The sequence below is a fragment of the Pongo abelii genome, chromosome X, assembly GCF_028885655.2.
Source record: "Pongo abelii isolate AG06213 chromosome X, NHGRI_mPonAbe1-v2.0_pri, whole genome shotgun sequence".
NCBI lineage: Eukaryota > Metazoa > Chordata > Mammalia > Primates > Hominidae > Pongo > Pongo abelii.
In genome coordinates, this window is record NC_072008.2 from 75,972,441 (window position 1) to 75,998,883 (window position 26,443).

General features: G+C 52.2%; 1 protein-coding gene across 6 annotated transcripts; it reads left to right on the forward strand.

Annotated features, from left to right (window-relative positions):
- Positions 1 to 26,443, forward strand: NLGN3 (neuroligin 3). 6 transcript variants are annotated; one of them, XM_009234959.4, is made up of 8 exons: positions 1 to 200; positions 2,749 to 3,405; positions 4,045 to 4,104; positions 8,680 to 8,739; positions 10,418 to 10,567; positions 19,356 to 19,541; positions 22,258 to 23,047; positions 24,488 to 26,443. In XM_009234959.4, exons 2-8 carry the CDS (start codon positions 2,949 to 2,951, stop codon positions 25,329 to 25,331), a joined length of 2,547 nt encoding a protein of 848 aa, XP_009233234.1. In that variant the 5' UTR covers positions 1 to 200; positions 2,749 to 2,948; the 3' UTR covers positions 25,332 to 26,443.

Genomic DNA, 26,443 nt, shown 5'->3' on the forward strand with positions numbered 1-26,443 from the left:
CTCTGGCACAAAAGGAGTTAATGGCAGGGACCGCGCCCCCCCGTGTCCGGGCACGCGCAGCGCGCCCCCTCGGTGCGCGGGCACAGCAGCCAGGCTGCCGGAGAGCTGATCTCGGGGATTCGGGTGCGGAGCCCTTGGCCTGGAGGCGATATGGGTGGTCCGTGGCCCGGTTCAGTCGCTTGCAGCAGCCCGGGGAACAGGTGAGGCCGCCTGCCCCGGTCTCTCATCCTCTAGCTGCCCATACCTTGCCCCCATCCTAACCCCTCGCAATCCCAGGCTCCTCCACTCCCCAGCCAGTGGCCCCCATCCCTCTCAACCCCATGTTCTCCATCGGCACCCCTGACCCCCGATCCTCCCCCGCTTCTGTTCTCTCCTCTACCTCCTCCCTAAATCCCGCATCCCTATCATCCTCCCGCCCATGGTCCCTCTATTTCCACAGCCCATCCCGCATGCTCATCAAAATACCCCTACTGAGGGCCCCCAGCCCCATCCCGGGATTGCACATTGCCAGTCCCCCCTCCCCTGCAGTGCAGCCCCATCCCCCTTCCATCATAGCATCTCATAGCCAGGCTCCCTCCCCCACTCTCTGCAGCCCCCCCACCCAATGGAGGCCTTTATCCTATCCTCCCCCATTCCAGTGCAACTCCATCCCCCAATCCATTCCAAGCCCTCGTAGCCCCCAGTACTGCAGTTCTCAATATTGGTCCATTCCTGCACAATGCCCCGCGCCCAGCACCGCTGCAGCCCCAAAAGTACCCCCAGATGCCATTCTCATCCCCGGCATTGCTGCCTCCTCTTGTCTTCTCCCAAATTGCAAGTTGGACCAGGATGGAGATCTTGGCCTTGCGGATTCACAGTGGGTCCTAGGGTACAGAGGGCGTTTGGGGGTCGGTCCGATTGTCTAGGTGTTCACGGGGGAGGGGCTGCAGGGAATTGACTCAAAGGAGAATTTGGCATTTGGCGCCGAAGGGTTACTGGAGAGGGGGGCATCCCGAAAGGGTTAATGGAATTTGTGGGGTGGGGGCAGCACCGAGGGGGTTAATGTGGGGGGGTTGCTGGTGGGGAAGCTGTGTGAATGAGCGGTCTGTGCCCTGGAGTTGCCATGGAGACGGTGAATGGGGGGATTGTGTGAACTCAGCTGCGGACTATGCCCCCCCCAATACACACACCCACCCACTCCCTCCTGCCCCACCTCCCTACTCCTACCCCTTCCTTCCCCTTCCCCTCCTCCCCCCACCCGGGTGCATTCTGGGCAGTGTCTGGGATCTTACCCCCCATACTTTGCTCCCCATTTCCTCATTTCCTCTGAGCCCCCACCCCTTTAGCCACTTTACCCGCCCTCCCTCCTCTTCCTTTTTCTTCTCTCTCTCTCTCTCTTTCTCTCTCTCTCTCTCTCACACACACACACACACACACACACACAGACACACACACACACATTCTCATTCCCATCTCGTGGTGGCTGATTGCCGGGCGTTCCCAATCTCCCTCCCCCACCCCTTCAGCCAGTTCTTAAAGGAGCAGGCCTGCAATCTGGGAAGGCGGGAGAAATGGAGGAAAACTAAATGTGCATGTGGCGTGAGTGTGCGTGTGTGTGCGAGAGCATGCGGGAGTATCTGTGTGTGCCTGTGTCTATGTGTTGACTGTAACTGTGTCAGAAGGCCTATGTGTCTGAGTGTGTTGCTATTTCTGTTTCTGTCTCCACCTATGTGTCACCATTATGCTGCATGTGTCTGGATATTTACCTATGCGGGTATGTGTGATTATATTTCAGTAAGTCTCTGTGTGTGTCTCTGAATGTATCACTCTGTGAGACTCTGGCTGTGTGAGGTGATCTGTCTCAGAATGTGGGACTATATGAGGGGATCTCTGTGGGTTTGGAATGTATGTCTCTGTGAGTGAATATCGCAGTGTCTGTGATCCTGGCTTGGTCTCTCTCATTCCCTCTTTGAGTCTTTGTGAGTTTATTTCTATGAGTCTCTGAATATGTGTTCCCCATGCTCCGTTGTTTATTTTATAATACACCGGAAGAGCATCCACAATGCCTAGGGTGCTAGGCAGAACTCTTTCTGCCTCACTTCTGGAATTCGGTGTGAATTAAGAGAGAGCCAGCTGAAAGGACCAAGGCTTAAGGATTTGGGAGCAGTGAGGGCTGAGGAGAAATGTACAGGAGGGGCGCAGGAGGGTCCGAGGAGGACTCCGGTGAATGGCTGTCCTGCCCTTTGCCCTGCCTGAGGGTGAGAGAGTCTTTCTGTGGGACTCTGCCGATTTGCTGCTTTCTGTTCTTGTATCTTAGTGTCCCAGAGTGAGGTTGACAATCCCACCCTGTCCTGAAGTGGAGGTCCCTGTGTGGGCTTACCGGGTCCCAAGGGCTACACAGCTCTGTTCAAGCAGCATGCCCGGGGACCTGAGCTCCGTCTTCGTTTCTCCCCACCCCCTGGCTGTCACATGCTATTCTGGCTCCAGCCGACCCTGATGAACCCCTTTGGCTGTGGAGTTGAAGTTGGGCACCGGGAACTTGCAGTGGCAACAACTGTCACTGTCAAACCCCTTGGATTTTCCAGCCATGGCCAGGCACATAGAATAGTTCCGATTGGCAGTGGATCATCTGTGAGTCCCTGGGCCCCTGGGCATGTGAAACCTCTCCTACCTATAAGAGAATAGCCCAAGCCCAGCGGGGCCCCCAAAGACCAACTCTGTTGCCCTCCCAGACCATCTTGGATGACGCATACTTCCCTCTTTCCACAGGCCTGTCTGGCCCTGAGGGAGTCCCCTTTCTGAAGCTGTGGTGCTTGGACGACCTGCTCTCTACGTTGCTGGGCACCTGTAGGTGTCCCTCGAGAGCTCAGTTTTGAGGTTCAAGTCAGTGTGGCCATGAAGGGGCTGCCTGTTGGGCTGATGCTGTGACCCTGGAGTCTGCCTCTCCTGCCAGTCCCCCTGCCCGGAACATGTGGCTGCGGCTTGGCCCGCCCTCGCTGTCCCTGAGCCCCAATCCCACGGTTGGCAGGAGCCTGTGCCTCACCCTGTGGTTCCTCAGTTTGGCGCTGAGGGCCAGTACCCAGGCCCCAGCACCCACAGTCAACACTCACTTTGGGAAGCTAAGGGGTGCCCGAGTACCACTGCCCAGTGAGATCCTGGGGCCTGTGGACCAATACCTGGGGGTGCCCTACGCAGCTCCCCCGATCGGCGAGAAACGTTTCCTGCCCCCTGAACCACCCCCATCCTGGTCGGGCATCCGGAACGCCACACACTTTCCCCCAGTGTGCCCCCAGAACATCCACACAGCTGTGCCCGAAGTCATGCTGCCAGTCTGGTTCACTGCCAACTTGGATATCGTCGCTACTTACATCCAGGAACCCAACGAAGACTGTCTCTACCTGAACGTCTATGTGCCGACGGAGGATGGTGAGTGCTGCGGCCAGGCACTGTGCCCTCCCTGCCTCCTGCCTGCCCTGCTGTGTTTGTGGCTTGCATGTGGTTGTGTGCCCTGCAGCATGCGTCTGTCTGTCTGTGAAAATGCTTCTAACCATCACTCTGCTTGGCCTCCCACCCCCCTCCCTGTTCTTCCCTCTCCCAGCATTGTCCGAGCTCCCATGTGTGAGTGACACTGTTGCCAGGAGGGGCCTGGCCCGGCCTGAGAGCTCTGACGGGTCTAGGTCCAGTGCTGGATGGGGGTCCCCTGGGGGAGTATGGGTCACGGCTGGCAGCTGCCCGCGGGAGGATGCTGGCTCCACCAGGCCCCCCTGTTGCCATTCCACCTGCTTCGAAAGGTGGTAGGTGTGTGTGGCCAAGGGCACTGGGTGTGTGGGGGGCGGGGGGGCAAGCCTGGTGGGTGATGCTTAGGTGCCTCCTCTTTTACTAGCTGATGCCTCCTCCCGCGGGGGTCACACTAAGGTAAGTGATAGAAACAAGGAGATGGTGGGACAGGCTCTCTGCCATGTGCCGCCTGCAGAGCAGCTCAGCTCTTGGGGCCTGGGGGGTGGGGGGTGCATGCCCCTGGGCAGAGGCCTCCTGTTATTTTTTAGTTTTTTATTCATTTTACAGTAAAGCGGATTTCCAAGGAATGCGCCCGAAAGCCCAACAAGAAAATTTGTAGGAAAGGAGGTAGGTAGCGAGCCGGCGGGGAGGGAGAGAGAGAGAGAGGGAGGGCTGCCTGCCCACCTGCCCTTGCCCCCAGGACCCAGCCTTCCTCCAAGTAGCCCAGGCTCAGGGGGCAGTGAGCAGGCATAAGCGCCACCTCATCCGAGGGCCCTGGCTGCCTTGCAGGGAGGATTTGGTGGCCTAAGGCAGGCTCAGAGCAGAAGCAGCAACCCTATTTCTTCCAATCTTCCCAGCCCCAAATTCCACCCTAAAGTGTGTGCCAAAGGCAGAGCCAGTGGCTCTCTCGGTGACACCTCAGGAGAAACTCTAGGAAGCCAAGATGGTGGCAGAGGCTCCACCCTTTTCCTAGTGGGTGGAGCCAGAAGACCATCCCTTCTGTGTTCTTTCTCCTGGATTGAAGGTCTAAACTCAATTTTCCCACCCTGAAGCTTAGACCAAACGTGTACACAGGTTTAGTAACTCCTGCCATACACACCTCTGCCTCCCACCCCACTACCTCTGGCCAGAGTGTAGCTGATAGACCCAGGCTGCTCTGGTGGCAGAACTTGGGGATCTCTGGGAACTATGGACTTTAAAGAAGGCAAAAGATCCTAAATTTTAAATTTACCCTTATGCTGAGAGGAGTTTCTCCCCCTGTATAATAATTCTTCCTGTTGGAATATCACTTTATGTTTCCTGTAAAGTGCCTTGGCATTTACCTTAGAGAATCCTCCCTGTATCTCTGGAAGCGTCTAAGGCAGGAATCAGTATCCCAATTTTACAGATGAGGAAACAGGCCCAGGGGAGTGACTTGCTGCTGCTCAAGGCCCCCGTCGCTGGTCTGTGGCAGAGCTGGGACCAAAACCTGGGTCTCTTGACCCTCAGGGCGTGTTCTTTCCACTGTAGCACACAGAAGCGACTCCCATCTGCTCATTCCCATCTCCCCAATTCAAAAAAATGGTGAGATGTGGCTGGGCTGGGGAGAATTGGAACAGTAACAGCCTAAGGAACAGGTGGAAAAATCACAGCTTGATCCCTACAACCCTCTGGCAAGCTGGGAGTTTGTTTTCCTTTGATGTCCTAGGGCAGAGTTTCTCAGAATGGGGTTGTCAGGATTCCTGGGATGGGGTGCTCCTTACTGAATAAGAATTTCTGTGGGCAGAGCCTGGGAATCTATATGTTGAACATGAGCCCTGAGCGCTTCTAATGCACACCCGAGCATGGAGTGAGACCCGCTGCTCTAGGGATAGTATTTCACCACAGCCCCAAACCCACCCAGGACCTCACACACCATAGGCAATTGATGTTTTTTGTGTAATTCAGAAGCATCATGGTGCTGCAGAAAGAGTACAGGTCTGGGAAGCACAAGGCCTGAGTCCCAGCTCTGCTGCCAACTCAGTGAGACCTTAGGCAAGTCTTATCCTTCAAGAACCTCTGTTTCCACATCTGAGGTTGGTAGGGTACAGTTCTGGCCTTAGCATTCCATTAGCCTGTAAATGAATTCAAGAAGAAGGTCTCTTAAACCTGCAGGAGAGGCCGGGCGCGGTGGCTCACACCTGTAATCCCAGCACTTTGGGAGGCCGAGGTGGGTGGATCACGAGGTCAGGAGATCGAGACCATCCTGGCTAATATGGCAAAACCCTGTCTCTACTAAAAATACAAAAAATTAGCCGGGCGTGGTGGCGGGCGCCTGTAGTTCCAGCTACTTGGGAGGTTGAGGCAGGAGAATGGCATGAACCCGGGAGGCGGAGCTTGCAGTGAGCCAAGATCGTGCCACTGCACTCCAGCCTGGGCGACAGAGCGAGACTCCATCTCAAAAAAAAAAAAAAAAGAAGAAAAGAAAAGAAAAGAAAAAAACCTGCAGGACAGATGGCATTCACATTAACCATTTCTTAGGAAGAATGATCGCCCAGTAAGAGCCTTGGGCTGTCCAGTCCAGCTCTGAGAGTGTGGCCAGAGAGCAGACTGGAAGCCCTGGCTCAAACATGCACATTTACTGATCGTGATTGTTGACTGTGGGCAAGGCCATGTGCTAGGTGTTGTTGGGATGTGGAGGGATGTGAGGTAGAGGAAAGATTTAGAAATGACTAAAGGCCTAATCACTGCTCTGAAGAAGCTCTTAGCCTTGTATTAAAACTCAGCTGGTTTGGCCGGGTGCGGTAGGTTATGCGTATAATTGCAGCACTTTGGGAGGCCAAGACGGGTGGATCACTTGAGTTCAGGAATTCGAGACCAGCCTGGCCAATATGGTGAAACCCCATCCCTACTAAAAATACAGGTGCATGGTGGCACGCACCTGTAGTCCCAGCTACTCGGGAGGCTGGGGCAGGAGAATCGCTTGAACCCGGGAGGTGGAGGTTGCAGTGAGCCGAGGTGGTGCCATTGCACTCCAGCCTGGGCAACAAGGGTGAAACTCCATCTAAAAAAAAAAAAAAAAAAAAAAAAACTCAGCTGGTTTCCCTAAGTCCCATGGGCCAATCAGGAAGTGGGTTCCAGACAGTGCAAGGGAAGGCATTTGGTCATTTCACTGTTCAAATTAGTTCCCTACCCAGGACCTGGTGGCCATTTGGAAGAGTGACAAATCCCGCCTCTTGAGGGAGACCCATCCCCGGAGGTCGTTAGGGTTGTGGTGTGCAGAGGTCTGGGGACCGGCCTGGCTGGGATCCCTCAGCGGCGCAGGGTCTGGGAATGGTGGTCGGCAGTCAGGCTGGCCTGGGTGAGACGCATGGCAGCTAGGAGCTGCTCAGCAAGTGCTAGGCTGAAGAAGCAGAGGCATCTGTGTGAAGGAGGCTGGGACAATGCAGCAACCCAGGGACAGTTTCAGAGGGGTTCACAAGGGACGTATCTTCTAAGTCAGGGATGATGGGAAATGAAGGTTTTCCTGGCGAAGACCTGCCCCATCTCCCCAACACGCCACCCCATCAAGTTGGAAGGAATTCGTGTCTGGGGATGAGCAATTCCTTTCCGTTTGGTAGGCTGTCCACAGTGTGAGGGATGATGCCCATGTCCCATTAAGGTTTCTGAGGACAGCACTGGCAGGTGTTGAGCTAATGTGTTAAGACGGTAGGTGCCACCGGAAGTTCAGGGAGCCAGAGGCAATTTCTCCCCTAGCGCTGTGCTCTTGTCCTAGTTGAAAAGCCATTTTGTAGGATGAGGGCAGTTCCTGTTTTGATGAATGGCTGTAAGGAAATCTAGTCATCAGAGTCCAGACCGGCTGGGAAAGAGGGCTCTTTGCTCCCTCCAGGCTGAGGGTATCTGATGTCATAGATGCCTGGGGTGGCAGCACAGCCCCCTCTGTTTCCACACACTGACCAGCATCCAGACAGCCGGTCCTCTCCCTCCACAGCCATCGCCAGGATGCACTTCTAGCCTCCTTAGAACAGGAAGGAGAATTTGTGCCGGCTTAGCCCCAGATCCTAAATGTCTCCCTTCTCACCTCTAGTCTCTTCTTTTTTCTCTTCCCCTCCTTTCCCCTTCTCTCCCCTCCCCTACATGCCCCACTGCTTTTCTCATCTATTTCTTCCCTCCCTTCCCCTTTCCCCCACCCCAGAAAGGTGGCATGATGCAGTGGAAAGACCATGGGCTTTGGAGTCAAGCAGACCTGGGTGTGAATCGCACCTCTAGCACTTCCAAGCTGTGTGATCTTGAGCAAGTCACTTTACCCCTCTGAACCTCAGTTTCCCCATCAGTGAAACAGTAATAAGGATAGGACCTATCTCACTGGGGTGTAAGGATCAAACAATATGGCAGAAGTAGAGTGTCTGGCACATGGTGAATATTCAGTACATGGTTGGAGCTGTGACCATTATTCCTATCTCTTTGTTTCTCTTCTATTTTTTTTTCCCTCTCTCTCACCATCCCTTTCTCCTCTACCCCTTTCTTCTGTCCCTCTCTCCCTCTCTGGCTCTCTCTACATCTCAGAGCAATGCTTGCTGCTCTCAACACTGGTTCCTGTGGGCAGGAACCCCATTTGCCATTAACCAGAGCAGGGGCTCCAACAAGGAAGACCAGAGGGAAAGCTTCATCTCCCATTTTCTCCTGTGGGAATCAGGGTCAGCTGAGGCCCAGCTTGAGCCTGCCCACTGGGCCCCAGGAGCTCAGGCCTGGGGTCCCTGTACACGTCTCTGCCCTAAGTACCTCGTATCCACAACCTCCGCACTTGCTGGCAATGTCACCCCTCACCCTTGGTACCTGACCCTGCTCTCCAGCTCGACCTGCCTGTGTACACACGAGCAGCCCCTTCCACCCAGAATGAATCCTTCCCCTGAGTGGGTCTCTGGCTCTGTGCCCTGGCCCACTTGCTGCTACCTCCTTCCTCACTGGAAAGGTAGTTGGTTGAGATGGGCTGCTGGGGACAAGGAGGCGGGGCAGGGCGGTGCAGAGAGGCCAGCACAGCAGGGGCCTGCAACACCATCATCCTGATGAAGGTCTGGGCCTCAGCCCACCCATTCCCTCAGTTCTTGCCATCCCTCCTGCCTGTCCTGGGCCCAGGCCCGGAGCTGGCTTGCTGGGCCACACTGCAGTCATGCTGTTTTTGAATTCTCTCTCTGTTTTGTTCTCTGTTCTGTGCTGTTGTGTCTCCCCGTGTCTGGTCCCCAGGATCCGGCGCTAAGAAACAGGGCGAGGACTTAGCGGATAATGACGGGGATGAAGATGAAGGTATTTGGGGGCTGCAGGGCGCGGCGGCTGGTGCATGGCACAGAGCCCCTCCCCTTCTCGATGGGGAGAAGCCCCGTCTGTCTGTCTGTCTGTCCGTTGGTGTGTTTCTGTTCCTGTACAAGGCCGTTGGGCTGTTCATCTGTCTTTGGCCCTGTTGGCCACTGGGAGTTCCGGGGTGATGGACATGGCTGGCAGGAGCAGGGGACCACAAGCAGAGCCATGGGGAGGACATCCTCCTTGCCTGGGTCTCCCGCCTCTTCCCCATCTTCTGTGGTTCAGAGGCACCTGCCCCTACTGAGCAGCAGGGAGAGTGGAGAGAAAGCAGGACCACTGAGGGCGGGGAGAGGACAAAGGCAACGGAACGGCAAGGAGATTACCTGTGTTTCAGTGAAGAGACCCCTGTGTCTCACAGGGAGCCTGGCTTCTGAGAGAGGGGCCCCGCAGGATGGTGAACTGGGGAGTGAGGCAGTGACAACCAAAGGGCCTGGAAAAGCAGCACCAGAACCTCCCCAGACTTCTAGAAAAGAGAGAGATGGTCTCGCGGCTAAGGGCTGCAGTAGGTACAAGACAAGGCCAGAAAGACGGAGCTAAAATGCCAGGCTGAGGCCAGGACACCACAGCCATCAATAGATGGCATAAGATCCTTGGGCAATGATCGGACCAGCCTTCCTCCTTGGAGAAACAAGTTCTGTTTGCTCCGCAGCAGAGAGCATTCCCTTCCTCCTCCATGCCCCGGCCCTGCCCCTCTGCCCCAAAGGGGCCAGGCAGCTCAGGGGAGCCCAGTGGTGATGGGTAGGGCTGTGCTGGCATGGCAGAGAGTATTGGTCCAGTTCATGGACTGACAGGCTACAGGCAGAGGTGATCAGGCCTGGAGCCTTCTCTTGACTGCCCCAGCCCTGATGCCGTGCCGCCTGGGCTCGGGAGCAGCCGCTTGATGGTCCCTTGTTGAATGGCCTCTGGGGAGGCTCCATCTTCATCTTGGTGCTGACTGGGAGCAGGCTCTGTCATTGTTTGTTCTGCCCCATCCCCAGTGCTTCTGGTTAAGTCTGCCCAGGGAGAATGGGGAAATGGGCACATGGCTAAGAAACCATGTCAACAAGGTTCCCCCCACCCTATCTCTGCCATTCACTCCCCTTTCCCCACATCCTTCCTTGTTCTCTCCCTGTGCCACCCCTTATTCCCACACCTCTTGTCTCTGTCTGCACTGGGGGGCCAGCTGCTGCCAGTGGCCGTTTTTCCATGTAACTGGTCTAGTCTTGGGGGTTTCAGGGCTCCCCAGCTCCTGCTCTCTAAAGCCATGTCAGGTCCCAGGACTCCTGGGTGCCCAGGGCAGCGACTCACCTGATGTGGCTAAAGGACCAGCCCTTCCGCTTTCTGCTGCCCCCCACCCCCAGGGCCCAGCCATGGCCCACTGAGGCCTGGCTGTGTCACATGCCTGGCTGCCTTCAGCTGGGAGGCACTTGAAACCAGAGCCTTTAAAAATATCACTGAAGCCCCACTGTCTCGGGCTGATGCTTGAGCTCCAGATTGAGCAGCCCCATGAGTCCTGCCCTCAGGGATGGCGGTGGTGTCCTGGCACCTGGGATAGCTTTGCTGCCCGCACCCACCCCCCAGGCTGGCGGGGGTGGGGGAGGAAGGGCATCCCACCCAGCCTGTGTCTCACCCCTTCTCCTTGCAGACATCCGGGACAGTGGTGCTAAACCCGTCATGGTCTACATCCACGGAGGCTCTTACATGGAAGGGACAGGCAACATGATTGACGGCAGCGTCCTCGCCAGTTATGGCAATGTCATCGTCATCACCCTCAACTATCGGGTTGGAGTGCTAGGTATGGTTCCCTGCCTGGTGCCTGGAAGGAAGACTGGCTTCGCAAGGGGGGAGGAAAGAATGCTGGAGAATTTAAAAACAGATAGCCTTGCTTCTCTAGCTGGTCCTAATAACCACAGTCAAAATGGTGTTATCCTCTGGCCCCTACCCAAATGCTAGGGGCTTCCCCATATCCCCAGGCCCTTTCTTGGAAGGTTTAGATGCCACCGGAAATTCAATTCAAACTTCACACCTTCTCTCAGGTCCCAAGCCAGGTCTCTGCTTCCAGACTTTCACTTGGCTGAGTTTTGTAGGATGCTTCAATTTTCCACTGTCCTGTCTTCACCTCTACCCACCTGCCCCACATCTCTAAACACCCCACACATGCACAGATATTCCTTCCAGTCCACTCCATGGCCACACACCTATTTACCTTCATGTGTTTACACATCCACCCCGCCATGCACCTGCAGGAAGACGGTGCTTTCTCACTCACCCCCATAAAGTACACACACCTAGCCCCACATTCACATCTCCAGGCCCCTCACATGTAGACACATTCTCCCAGCACTCCAGGTAACTCCATTCACATAGTCTCTCCAGAACACATATCCACATACCCACACGGTCTGTGTACTCCACGTCTGCACCCCGCAGATGGCTCTCACCCTCCGCATATACACACACACATGCTCATATACTTCTCCCCATGTCTCTGTAGCCACATCTACACCCATACCCACGACGCATACACACCCACACTCACACTTTACCCCCATATTTACAGCCCACACAAAAACCTACACCCTGCACATCCATGTTCACACCCAAACTCCACACATATACACCTTAAATGTATATAAATATTCCTTCCACCCACCCCCCACAAATACCTACACATGCCCGTATCCCCCTGCACACCCCACTTCCACATCCACTTTACACACCCACCTACTACCACACACACCTGTCCCTCACTATCTCCTCAGAAACACAAACCAACATTCCCCTTCCCTACACACATATACTCTTACCTGTTTGTCCACACTGTCCCACCCCACACATACACAGATACTACACACACACCATATCCACATCTACATACATCCCACACACTGCCCTTATGTCATTCCCCTACACATACATTCCCCCACACAGACATCCACATATGCATGCACGCATATACATGCGCACACTCTTCCATACACAGCCTGCATATGTACACCCAGCACACACCCATGCACTTCTCCCCTCACCCCACCCCACAAATATATACACATCCGTGTACATGGGGCTGCACCTGTATCCATACATGCACACACACCTCTACCCAGGCCCAACCGCATCCCCCAAGTCCCCCCACACTTCCTTACCCCGTATATGCACATGTACACACTCTTTGTACTCTAAGCATGTCCCCTGCACACTCCCACCCATCACACACACACTCCCATGCATATGCACCCATTGCCCAAATGCCTCCTCATATGTACCCATACACCTCCCCACCCCCGCATTCTCTGCTCTGCACAAGCTTGTGTCAGTCATTTAGGCTGCCCTTGAACCCTGTACCTTCCTTGGTGACCGCCCATGCCTATCTATGGCCAAGGTCCTGAGGTAAACGAGTGCCTCAGAGAGGGTGACTAAGCACACAGGGCCCTGCTCATGCTCCCCCAAGCCCCGCATCCCTTTAGTGGCATGAAGAAGCCAACTTCTTCCTGGAGGAAGAGTTTCAGCGGGAGTGTAGGCTCTTGGTCAGGTCTGTAGGCATATGGGTGCTAAACCAGCAGTGAGGCATGGCTTATTCCATGACTACTTAGGGGACACGACCGTATTTTATTTCATTTCATTTCATTTTCATTTAATTTTTGAGACAGGGTCTCACTCTTGCCCAGGCCAGTTTTGAACTCCTGAGCTCAAGTGATCATCCTCCCACTTCAAGGGCCTTATTTTAATTTGCTTATTTATTTATTTATTTATTCACTTATTCATTTATTCATTTATTTTTTTATTTTGTTTTTGAGGCAGAGTCTCACTCTGTCGCCCAGGCTGGAGTGCAATGGCACCATCTCGGCTCACTGCAACCTCCGCCTCCCGGGTTCAAGTGATTCTCCTGCCTCAGCCTCCTGAGTAGCTGGGATTACAGGCACCCGCCACCATGCATGGCTAATTTTTGTATTTTTAGTAGAGACAGGGTTTCGCCATGTTGGCCAGGCTGGTCTCGAACTCCTGACCTTAGGTGATCTGCCTGCCTCAGCCTCCCAAAGTGCTGGGATTACAGGCATGAGCCACTGCGCCTGGCCCTTAATTTTCTCTTGACTATATTGCTTTGTCAGTTCCAATCTCAGAGGCTCCGGGGCTGTATTTCACTTCTGGGTGCAGTTGTATGCGCAGAACGGCAATCTTCTCTTGGTTTACAATTAATACTATGTGAGATAGGAAGACACCTTTTTGGGGTTCAAACTGCAGAAATGATGTTCCTTTAAAAAAGCAAAGTCTGTGTCCCCTTCAGTGGCGTCCGGGACACTGAATATGGAGCATGCAGGCCATTCACGCTGGTCTCCCCACGATCTGGTAGGCTTGGGATATTGGGATGTCATGGTTCTGCCCCCGCCGCTCTGTCTTTCTGCATCACCTCAGACACCATGGTGAGGCTCTTGTAAGCTGTTCTGTCCTGTTGAATCTCATGGTACCATGAAGGTGGCTGGAAACTCACACACTAGGGCTGCACACTTTCTTTTTTTAATTAATTAATTAATTAATTTTTTTTTGAGACAGAGTCTCACTCTGTCACCCAGGCTGGAGTGCAGTGGTGCAATCATGGCTCATTGCAGCCTCGACCTCCCAGGCTCAAGTGATCCTCCCACCTCAGCCTCCCAAGCAGCTGGGATTATGGATTACAGGTGTGCACCACCACACCCAGCTAATTTTTGTATTTTTAGTAGAGACAAGGTCTCACTATGTTGGCCAGGCTGGTCTGGAACTCCTGATCTCAAGTAATCCACTTGCCTTGGCCTCCCAAAGTGCTGGGATTACAGGCATGAGCCACGCGCCCAGCTGGGCTGCACAGTTTCTAGAGAGGAATGAACGCGCAAATGTAATCATAAACAGATATACAGACACATGTACACGGTAGTTCAAAGCCAAAAGTAATTTTGCTACTTTCTTTTCTTAGAGTGACAGAAAACATTCAACTCAGCTGCTTAAAAAAATATAAACACAATGCTCTATTCTATAAGGTTTATTGGAAAATACAAAGAATACTAAAAATGTGCTTCAGAGCAGCTAGGAATGAAGAAAGAGAGCACAGAAAAGAGGGCGAGAGAGAGGAGAAAGCAAGGAAGAGAAGAAAAGGAGAGGACAAGAGAGAGTCAGGGAAAGGAAGCAGAGAGGAGACAGAAGGAGAGACTTAGGATTTGGGGAGAGACTCGGCATTTCACGTAGGATGTGAAGTCTCCACAGTGTCAGTTGGGAACTGTGGGCCGCACAGAAGGCTGTTGCTGGTGAGCATTCCGTATGATATCCTGATTTGCTGATTACTTCACAGTCCTTCAGCTGCTCTAATCCTTAAGCTTCTACACCAGAAGTTCTTAACCTTTTGGGGGATCTTGGACCCTTTTGAGATTCTGATGAAAGCTATGGACTCTCCCCTGGAACAATGCACACATGCGTGCGCACACACACACACGCTTAACAATTTTACAGGGCCGGGTGTGGTGGCTCACGCCTGTAATCCCAACACTTTGGAAGAACGAGGTGGGCGGATCACCTGAGGTCAGGAGTTCAAGACCAGCCTGGCCAACTAAACCCTGTCTCTACTAAAAATACAAAAATGAGCTGGGTATGGTGGCACGCGCCTGTAGTCCCAGCTACTCAAGAGGCTGAGGCAGGAGAATTGCTTGAACCTGGGAGGCAGAAGTTGCAATGAGCCAAGATCGCGCCACTGCACTCTAGCCCGGGCAACAGAGTGAGACTCCATCTCAAAAAAAAAAAAAAAAGAAAAAAAAAAGAAAAGGAAAAAGAAAAAGAAAAGAAAGAAAGAAAAAACAATTTTACAGATCCCCCTTAAGTTCATCCATGAAAGTCAGGTTAAGAACTCGCACTTGACAGCCCCCTGTCATTTGGATAACCAGAACAGCACATCTAGGGGGCAGGAACATTCTTCTTTGGGCTTAAGCAGTTGATGATGAAATATTACCGAAAATTCAGAAGGAGTCCTACACTGAGATTTGCTCAGAAGTTCCTCACCACTTCCTGCATACCCTTCAGTTCCTGTTCTGGAACACAAATGTAATCAATAAGCCCGTATTGGATCCTGGGTACATATAAGATGTTTTTGTCTCTTGACACCAGATGTAGAACATGGGTTTGTCCCTGATGCTTGGGAATTTTCTTTTTCTTTTTTTTTTTTTTTTTAATTGAGACAGTCTTGCTCTGTCACCCAGGCTGGAGTGCAGTGGCACAATCTCAGCTCACTGCCAACCTCTGCCACCGGGTTCAAGCGATTCTCATGCCTCAGCCTCTGGAGTATCTGGGATTACAGGCGCGCACCACCAGACCCAGCTATTTTTTTTTTTTTTTAAGTAGAGACGGGGGTTTCGCCATGTTGGCCAGGCTGGTCTTGAACTCCTGACCTCGGGTGATCTGCCCGCCTCAGCCTCCCAAAGTGCTGGGATTACAGGTGTGAGCCACCGCGCCCGGCGGGGAATTTTCCTGTGTAGTGGGGCCTTTGTTGTTTTGTTGCCCAAAGCATCCCAGAATAGGTGGTTCGTTTTGGACCCCAGTCACAGGTATTCATTCACTCTCCTTCCCATCAGCTTTCCTGAGCACTGAACCCGTCAGGCAGTTCACTCTAAGGTGCTTATCTTTTTTCTTTCTTTCTTTTTTTTTTTTTTTCTTTTTGAGACAGAGTCTCGCTCTGTCGCTCAGGCTGGAGTGCAGTGGCGTGATCTCAGCTCACTGCAACCTCCGCCTCCCGGGTTAAAGCAATTCTCCTGCCTCAGCCTCCCAAGTAGCTGGGATTACAGGCGCCTGCCACCACGCCCGGCATATTTTTGTATTTTTAGTAGAGACGGGGTTTCACCATGTTGGCCAGGCTGGCCTTGAACTCCTGACCTCAGGTGGTCCACCTGCCTCGGCCTCCCAAAGTGCTGGGATTACAGGCATCAGCCATCACGCCCGGCCTCTAAGGTGCTTTTCTAGATATTTTGGGTGATTCATCCATGTTGAGAATGTCACAGGCTAATCCATGGATCCTCTCCAAGGCAGAGGGGTAGCTATTATTTGAGAAGGCCCCACTGGGCTTGAGGCCAACAAAGAAAGGGACTCCAGCAGGATATAGGATGTGGAAATCCCTGAGGCTGAGGAAGCAGGCACTTGCCAAGTTTTACTCCAGGTTCCAGAATTGAATCCTACATGCTTGCTCAGGTACCCTGCAGGCAAACCGAAAACCCAGTAAACATCAAGCCTTGAGTGACACAAATATCTGGTTTTGTTATAGTCTGCCAGATTCCCCTATCTTCTGTTGACGAGCAGTTTACCGTGAACTGCAGTATAAACTTGGGCCCAGGGAGACTGGCTCCGATTTATTCTGACAGTTTATGGAGTTTGGTATTTCAGCCTTCATTCTTACATGGTTTCTGTGGATGATTGAGTTACTGGGGAACTAGCAGTGAGTGACCTCTCCCAGAATGCCAGATTTTGTGTGCTTGTGGTTGGTCAGGTTTGCTGTCATCTTCCTGAGCCTGTTGGAGATAGTATTTCTTTTTTCTTTCTTTCTTTCTTTTTTTTTGAGATGGAGTTTCATTCTTATTGCCCCAGGCTGGAGTGCAACGGCACTATCTCGGCTCACTGCAACCTCCGCCTCCCAGGTTCAAGCGATTCTCCGGCCTCAGCCTCCCTAGTAGCTGAGATTACAGTCATGTGCCACCAAGCCCGGCTAATTTTGTATTTTTAGTAGAGATGGGGTTTCTCCATGTTGGCCAGGCTGGTCTCGAACTCCCGACCTCAGGTGATCTGCCCGCCTTGGCCTCCCAAAGTGCTGGGATTACAGGTGTGAGCCACTGTGCCTGGCCTGGAGATAGTATTTCAAGCAGGACTCTTCGTGGAGTAGGGATCATTGACATGGCATCATCCACATGCTTCGGGGCCCCTTATCCAGAGGCTCATAGGATCTGAGGGAGCAGAAAGTGATGGTCAAATCCTCCATCCAATCACCTGAGGTCAGGAGTTCAAGACCAGCCTGGCCAACATGACGAAACCCCATCTCTATTAAAAATACAAAAATTAGCCAGGCATGGTGGCAGGCACCTGTAATCCCAGCTACTCGCAAGGCTGAGACAGAAGAATCACTTGGACCTGGGAGGCGGAGGTTGCAGTGAGCCGAGATCATGCCATTGCACTCCAGCCTGGGCGACAAGAGTGAAACTCCTTCTAAAAAAAATTAAAAATTAAAAATTAATAAATCCTCCATCCAGCCCTTTCAGGCCTTTGTTCCTAACCCAGGAAATTGGTACGCTGGAGAAATCTGCTCTACTACATCCAAATGCAGGTTTTGCCTGCTGATTAGGGCAGGCATGTTTGACACATTTCAGTAAATGATGCCTTGGCAAAGGCTGAAGCCAAGACCACTATTGCCTAAATGAAAGAAAAGGAAAAGAGAATACAGGGGAAGGAGAGAGGAGGGAGGGAGGACTAAAAGAAGGACAGTGATTTCTGCCAGAGGGTCCCAAGACTTGGGCAGCTGGGTAGGATCATGGTCAACAGAGTTGGGGTTTTGAGGGATTTTTTTTTTTGGTTGCTTTTTTAGAGATGGAGTCTCATTCTGGCCCCCAGGCTGGAGTGCAGTGGGGTAATAACAGCTCACTGCAGCCTTCACACCTAGGCTCAAGTGATCCTCCAGCCCCAGCCTCCTGAGTGGCTGGGACCACAGGCATGCACCACCACAACTGGCTAATTTGTTTTGTTTTAAAAATAAAAGGAGACAGCGTCTTGCTACATTGGCCAGGTTGGTCTCAAACTTCTGACCTCAAGTGATCCTCCCACCTCAGCCTCCTAAAGTGCTGGGATTACAGGCGTGAGCCACCATGCCTGGCCAAGTTTTTCAGACTCAAAGGAGCAGCTTCAATTTCTGAATGGGCCACGCAAAGGAAAAGCTGATTTCCTTGTCTGGAAGAGCAAGGGTTCCTTCATTCATCCTCATGCAGGCTTTCTCTAATTCATTCTCATTTCCTCCTCTGGAACCTGGGGCTAAAGAGGACTTGTGACTAGGGCCTGGGAGAAATAACTAAGCACTTTACATACTTAATTGTACCAGAGGTAAATTAATAACACACTTGAAGAGGATGAGATGAGCTCTTTTGCAGAAGCTAGGTACAGAAGGACTTGAGAAAGACAGTGGTGAAGTCTTGTGACTGCTTGAGTCTATTTGAATTCAGCCTCTGCCTATGGACTGCAAGGACCGCCAGAGAACTCCCCATGAGCTCTGGGAGTCTTCTCCAACATGGCCTCTCACAAAGTTGATTCCAGGTGCTGTGAATGAGCTTTTAACTGGGGAGTAAAAAACACTGATCCAAGTGTGGGTTTCCAATGTGTAGGAGTTCCACAATTACCCACCTCCAAAGACTTCTTCCAAAAGCCTAGGGCAGGAGAAGACAGAGCCTTCCAAGGGACCCAAGAATTCAGGGAAGAGAGACGAAATAAGGCCGCAGGCTCAGTCTAAAATGGAAGCAGAGTAGGGGGGAATATAGGACATCTCTGTGGGATAGCCAGCAGGTGGGCAGGAAGGTAGTCTCCATGGCAACAAGTCTCCACAGCAGCAAATCCCAGCAGGTGGGTGGGAAGGTAGTCTCCATGGTGACATGTCTCCTCAGCAGCAAATTCCAGTGGGGGGGCGGGAAGACCTGTTTCTGTGGTAACGCACTGCGCTACTTCCCCATTTCTCCACCAGATGAAAAAGATGGTCTGACCCAGTGGTTTCTCAACTTTAGCAGGTATCAGCATCACCTGGAGAGCTTGTTAAAAACACAGATTGCTGGGCCCCACCCCCAGAGTTTCTGATTCCTTAGGCCTCCAAGGGAGGGAAATGAGGACCTGCCCTGAAAATGACGGGAAGGGGGCCATCAAGGCCCCGGAAAGAAGTGGAGAGGGACTGATTTGAACAGGAAGGGCAAGGAGAGCTTAGGGATTGTTGCCTCTTGGGATCATCTACACTTCCTTCGGAGAGAGAAGAAAGGGGAAAGAGAAGTAACTATAGAGCTGCAATGTGCCCAGCATGTTATAGATGCTTATGTTCATTTTATCCTTGTTACAACCCTGTGAGGTATTTTATCCCCATTTTACAGAAGAGGACACTATGGCCCAGAGATTTTAAATTAAGTGCCCAAGGCTACATGGCTAAGATGTGATAGAGCCAGGATTCAAATCAAGGACCGTCTGACTCCAGGGTTTCCATTCTATCTTGCCAGATGTTAGGGTAAGGTCCCCAATAGTACATCAGGGCAGGGAATGCTGAGTTCTGGACTTTTGCAGTTTCAGCAGTTTGTCTCCCACCTGGAGGCATCCACTTCAAACAGTCTGCAGACCGCTCCTTCCAAGCTGGATAACAGGTGGGAGGCAGGGAGCCGACCCCTCCTCTGTTGACAATGCTGGACATTGCAGAAAGGAGCACTGGTTTAAGTTAATAATGTGGGAAGAACTACGCTGCATGCTCATTCTCTATCCCCACCTCCCTTGTTGACCCTGCCTGCCGTCATCACCCAAATCCTCCATCCCTCTGCCTTCATTGTCTTCATGCCCTTTGTTGAATCCAGGTTTCCTGAGTACTGGAGATCAGGCTGCCAAGGGCAACTATGGGCTCCTTGACCAGATCCAGGCCCTCCGCTGGGTGAGCGAGAATATTGCCTTCTTCGGGGGAGACCCCCGCCGGATCACTGTCTTTGGCTCAGGCATTGGTGCATCCTGCGTCAGCCTCCTCACGTTGTCACATCACTCAGAGGGTGAGTAACTCGTGGGGCAAAACATGAACTAGCCAAGTGCCAGCTGTCCCAGCATGCCCCATCCATGCCCCAGGGCATCCAAGGGAATCAGCCAGCTCTCTTCTACCAGCTTGGTATCCCTTTGGCAAGAAGTGGAAGACAAATATTTCTCTGGGAGAAGTACTTCTCCCAAAGCTGGAGAGGGAAGGAAGAGAATCCCATTTATGTCCCGGGAAAGCAAGTTTCTCCTTCTGATGTGGGAATCTTATTTGGGGGAGTGAGAATAGAACAATTGTCCCCTCAGAGGACGAGAGGACGATAGTTTGACAGGGGTTGGGGAGGATCTTTCAGTATGGGAAGGACATGTTACTTCGCAGTAGAGATATAGGGTGGAAATTGGTTTCTAGGTCTAAGAAACACCCATTCTCTGCCTTTCTCTCTGAAGAACAAGTCTGTACAAGAGAGGAAACGTCCTAGAGGGGGAAGTGCGCCTGAAATGAGAGTCACTAACCCATGAGGTGGGCTCCTTCCATAGGACGATGGTCTATTATCAGACTCCAGACCTCTTCCCGGACTGTGCAAGCTGCCGGGGAGATTCTCATTTTTGGCCTCTCTCCTTGTGGTGGGTCCCTTTGCCAGTGACCCTTCCAAGAGAGCAGAATAGGTCCTTTTTGCTCGGCAGGAAATGTTTTCTCCACCTCTGGACTACAGGGAACATTTTATCTCTGAGAGGCAAAGCTGAGCTTCTCATGAAGAAAAGATCTTCCTGAAATAGGTGCCCTTTTCTGAAGTAAGGAAATCTGTGAGCGAGGATGCTTTTTTTCTTTTTTAATTGAACACTAACCCCCTGAGTTAGGGACATTCTCACAGGAAGACTTTCCATCTCTCTGAAGAAGTTCTGTCTCTCTGAGAGAGAACAACCACCTTCGTTGACCTAGAAATTCTGTCTTTGCCCCTCCAGGGACTACCCTGGTGAGAGAAGACTTAGGTGGGATCTGCATCTCTAAAGAGAGAGACTGTGTTCCTAGGTGACCATAGTGGGAACAGGAATCTTCCCTTTTTCCCCAAAGGAGGGCGAAATGACGGGCTGCAAGGGTGCCTTGGCCTGAAAAGACGTTCTGTGCCTCCTCTGACTGGGGACTCCTCCCCCAGGAGAAGAAAGCCTTTCCTGGAGTGGTGCTATGCTTTGTCTCATAGGGGGCCTGTGTCTCTGGAGGTTTGACTTTTTTTTTTTTTTGAGACAAGATCTCGCTCTGTCCCCCAGGCTCTGTCCCCCAGTGCAGTGGTGTGATCACAGCTCACTGCAACCTGCTCCTCCCAGGCTCAAGTGATCCTCCTCCTGCCTCAGCCTCCAGAGTAGGTGGGGACTACAGGTGCATGCCACCATGCCCGGCTAATTTTGGGGATAAATTTTTTTTGTAGAGACAGGTTTTCGCCATGTTGCCCAGGCTGGTCTCGAACTCCTGAGCTCAAGCGATCTGCCTACCTCGGCCTCCCAAAGTGTTGGGATTACAGGCGTGAGCCACTGTGCCTGGCCGAGGTTTGACTTCTTTAAAGATCTGTTCTCTCTGTTTTTCTGTAATTGATGCATGGAAAATAACCTTTGGGAAAATGAGGCTGTCTTTTAAGTAGTAATCTATCATTTCTTTCCCTCTCTTTCCACTCATGCAAACTGGCTTTCTCTTAAAGGAATGGAATTATGTGCCTGAGGGACAAATTCTCCCTTGGGAATGTTGGGGCCAGGGAGAGAATGATATCCTTTTTTTTTTTTCTAGAGGGGAAAATTATCTTCTTTTTCAGTTTGGGGTACTGGCTCCCTCTCTGCTAGGGGAAAATCTGAATTTGAAGTATCAGTAGCTTCAGATAAAGGGGAAGTCTCTGCCAGGCGCGGTGGCTCACACCTGTAACCCCAGTACTTTGGGAGGCCGAGGCGGGCGGATCACCTGAAGTCGAAAGTTCAAGACCAGCCTGACCAACATGGTGAAACCCCGTCTCTACTAAAAATACAAAATTAGCCAGGCGTGGTGGCGCATGCCTGTAATCCCAGCTACTCGGGAGGCTGAGGCAAGAGAAACGCTTGAACCTGGGAGGCAGAGGTTGCAGTGAGCCGAGATCCCGCCATGGCACTCCAGCCTGGGCAATAAGAGCAAAACTCCATCTCAAAAAAAAAAAAACAAAAAAAAAACAAAGTCTCAGTGGAGACCACAGACGGGGAGCACAGGTTCCCTGGAGACTTTCAGACCCCAAGGCCTTTGCCCTTGGGCTCTTTCCCCAAACCCTCAGAATGTGGGGCTCTTGCCTGCCTGCATTTCTCATCTCTCATGAAAAAGACTCCTTTGTGGTGCAAGTGCCAGCTCCCTGGTGGTGCGCTGGCACGGAGCTGGGCCCAGCTGGGCAGGAAGCAAGAGGGGAAGACAAGGAGAGATAAAGAGAGGCGGCATAAGGGGGCTGATGTCTGGGATTCAAGGGGTTAATTCTTCCTGACATTGCCTTAACCCCTAAGTTACCAGCCATCGCACCAGGACAGGGAAGGGATGGAGGAAGCTGTCAAGGAAGCTTTGGCCCTACATCATCCCCTGCCAAAAGAATTGTTCCCCCTTCCTAGCCCATTTAAACCCTTCCTAGCCCCTTCCTAGCCCATTTAAACCATGGGGCAGCCTCAGAGACAAAGGAATGAGGGGATTTATGGCTATGTATGACACGACAGATCTGACCTGGTGCTACCTGTCTTCTGTAGGACTTTTCCAGAGAGCCATCATCCAAAGTGGCTCTGCTCTGTCCAGCTGGGCTGTGAACTACCAACCAGTGAAGTACACCAGCCTGCTGGCAGACAAAGTGGGCTGTAATGTGCTGGACACCGTGGATATGGTGGACTGTCTTCGGCAAAAGAGTGCCAAGGAGCTGGTAGAGCAGGACATCCAGCCAGCCCGCTACCACGTGGCCTTTGGCCCTGTGATTGATGGTGATGTCATTCCTGATGACCCTGAGATCCTCATGGAGCAGGGCGAGTTCCTCAACTATGACATCATGCTAGGTGTCAACCAGGGCGAGGGTCTCAAGTTTGTGGAAGGGGTGGTGGACCCTGAGGATGGTGTCTCTGGCACTGACTTTGACTATTCCGTCTCCAATTTTGTGGACAATCTGTATGGCTATCCTGAGGGTAAGGACACCCTGCGAGAGACCATCAAGTTCATGTATACAGACTGGGCAGACCGTGACAACCCTGAGACCCGCCGTAAAACACTGGTGGCACTCTTCACTGACCACCAGTGGGTGGAGCCCTCAGTGGTGACAGCCGATCTGCATGCCCGCTACGGCTCGCCTACCTACTTCTACGCCTTCTATCATCACTGCCAGAGCCTCATGAAGCCTGCTTGGTCAGATGCAGCTCATGGGGATGAAGTACCCTATGTTTTTGGGGTTCCTATGGTAGGCCCCACTGACCTTTTCCCCTGCAACTTCTCCAAGAATGATGTTATGCTCAGTGCTGTCGTCATGACCTATTGGACCAACTTTGCCAAGACTGGGTAAGGAGAAAATAGGGTTTTTTTCCTCTTTGAGACCCCAGCATGCCCTCCCCTCTGCTCCTCTAGCTAAACCTCTTCCATCATATCCCTTCCTAAGATATTCCCAAAATCTTGCTTGGTACCCCTTCACTCATCTTCCTACCTCCCTTTCCTGAGTCTTTCATGCCATTTTTCCTTCCTTCAAAAATGTTGTTGAGGCCCAGAACTCAGTTAGCATCGGGACTAGGAAGGAATGAGAGTTACTGGAAGAACTATGGGATTTAGCCAGGCCCAGTGGCTCACGGCTGTAATCCCAGCACTTTGGGAGGCAAAGGCAGGCAGATCACTTGAGCCCAGGAGTTCAAGACCAGCCATGGCAACATAGAAAGACCCTGTCTCTAAAAAAAAAAAAGCATTAGCTGGGCATGGTAGTGCATGCCTGTAGTCCCAGGTATTTGGGAGTCTGAGGTGGGAGGATCGCTTGAGCCTCGGAGGTTGAGGCTACACTGAGCTGTGATCACGCCACTGTACTCTAGCCTGGGTGACAGAGTGAGACCTTATCTTAAACACATACACACACACACACACACACACACACACACACAATGGGATTCAAGGTTAGCTGGTCACAGGCCATGTGAAATAGGAATGCAGTACTTCAGAAAGAGCCTTCAGGGCCGGGCGCGGAGGTTCATGCCTGTAATCCCAGCACTTTGGGAGGCCGAAGCAGGCGGATTGCCTGAGCTCAGGAGTTCGAAACCAGCCTGGCCAAGATGGTGAAACCCCGTCTCTACTATAATACAAAAAATTTGCCAGGCGTGGTGGCGGGCACCTGTAGTCCCGGCTACCTAGGCAGGAGAATTGCTTGAACCCAGGAGGCAGAGGTTGCAGTGAGCCGAGGTTGCCCCACTACACTCCAGCCTGGGCAACAGAGCGAGACTCTGTTGCAAAAAAAAATAAAAATAAAAAAGAAAGAAAAAGAAAGAAAAGAAAGAAAGAGAGAGAGAAAGAAAAAGGAAAGAGAGGGAAAGAAAGAAAGAAAGAAAGAAGAAAGAAAGAAAGAAAGAAAGAAAGAAAGAAAGAAAGAAAGAGAAAGGAAAGAAAGAAAGAAAGAAAGACTTCGGGTTCAGCAACTTCTGCTTGCTTAATAAAAGAAAGAGCCTTTATTAGGGGGCTCCTGGCAAAATTGGGCAGCTGAAAAGATTGATAAATGCTCAGTAGCATGTGCAAAGAAAAAGCGTCTATAGCCTTAATCTTAAAGGATGAGCGCCGGGAAGGAGGAGATAGGAGTTCAAGCCCTGGGGAAGAAGCAGGTGTGGGCAGAGCAGGGGGACCCTGAAAAAGATGGAAATGGTAGGAAGTTCTGAACTGGGAAAGAGGTTTGGCTGTCAGAGGAAAAATGCTGGGCCTTTTTCTCATCCAGATAGAGTGGTGACCCCAGATTTCCATGTGGTATTTCAGGGATCCCAACAAGCCGGTCCCCCAGGACACCAAGTTCATTCACACCAAGGCCAACCGCTTTGAGGAAGTGGCCTGGTCCAAATACAATCCCCGAGACCAGCTCTACCTTCACATCGGGCTGAAACCAAGGGTCCGAGATCATTACCGGGCCACTAAGGTGGCCTTTTGGAAACATCTGGTGCCCCACCTATACAACCTGCATGACATGTTCCACTATACGTCCACCACCACCAAAGTGCCGCCTCCGGATACCACCCACAGCTCCCACATCACCCGCAGGCCCAATGGCAAGACCTGGAGCACCAAGCGGCCAGCCATCTCACCTGCCTACAGCAACGAGAACGCCCAGGGGTCCTGGAACGGGGACCAGGATGCAGGGCCACTACTGGTGGAGAACCCTCGTGACTACTCCACTGAATTAAGTGTCACCATCGCCGTGGGGGCCTCCCTCCTCTTCCTTAACGTTCTGGCCTTCGCTGCCCTCTACTACCGTAAGGACAAACGGCGCCAGGAGCCCCTGCGGCAGCCTAGCCCTCAGCGGGGAGCCGGGGCCCCGGAATTGGGAGCTGCTCCAGAGGAGGAGCTGGCAGCGTTACAACTGGGCCCCACCCACCACGAGTGTGAGGCCGGTCCCCCCCATGACACACTGCGCCTCACTGCATTGCCCGACTACACCCTGACCCTGCGGCGCTCCCCGGATGACATCCCACTCATGACCCCCAACACCATCACTATGATCCCCAACTCCCTGGTAGGGCTGCAGACATTGCACCCCTATAACACCTTTGCCGCAGGGTTCAACAGTACCGGGCTGCCCCACTCACACTCCACTACCCGGGTATAGCTCCAACTCAGAGCACAGCCAATCTCCCGGCTCCCTCCCTCCCAGATCCAGGAACACATGCACACACACACACACACACACGCAGACACACATACACACACACACACACACACATATATGTATACGCACGCACCCACACCCTACAGCAGATCCACCTGCACAAACATAGACAGATGTGGACATGCACCCGCATGTACAAAAACACAAATACGGAAGTAAACCTGAACAAACCCTTTAAATGGGGACACAGATGAGTCCTCGGTAAACCGAGGACCCATGAAACAGCAGCTGAAGCCAGCTCCCTGAGTCTGACCACAGACACTCCTGGGGGGCCTGAAAGCAACAGCTGGACACCCCCTTGGTGCTCGCCTTCGGCCTCTCTTGGAACTGCACCACCGACCAACTCCAGACTTGGGAGCTTTAAAGAGCAGGATAGCTCTTCCTCCCCAGGACTTGGTCTTTTTTCTGGGTCTTGTTTTGTTGATTTTTCTCTTTTAATTTTGGAAGAAATGCTTTTCCAATCCATGAGTGCTAAGAGGCTCTGGAAGGGAGGGCTTCAGGCCCGAAGGTCTCTCTGGCTCTAGGATCCCCAGTGCTCACACAGTTAGACCAAGGAACAGGATCCCCAGGAAGGAAACAGATTCAAGCAAGACCATGGGGTGGAATGAGAAAGGGGCTAGCAATGGATGGGGCTGGAGGGCGGTAGGGGAGAGATCTCCACCTCTCTCTGTGTCCGTGTGGAGGGCTGCAGAGCCTGCAGGGTGACCTGCTTCCCCAAAGGCCAACAGCGTTGGCCTGGCCAGACCAGGGGACCTTAGATTTGGTGAAAAACGTACTATGGAAGCCACATCACTATTGGGCCCCCAGGTCTGATCTGGGTTTTGCCTCTGCCCTTGGGGAAATGCTACAGAAATTCGCCCCATTTTCTTTACAGTCTTTTGTGTCTGTCATTTCTCTTTCAAAAAGGCGGTGTTTTTTGTTGTTGTTGGCTCTCTTTTTTTTTAAAGAAAAGTTCTTAAAACACTAACGGAAACCCATGGAGTTTGTCCTTTGTAAAAATTTTAAACACAGTGTCTTGATATAAAAATAAAAAATCCAGTTAGCACTCCCAA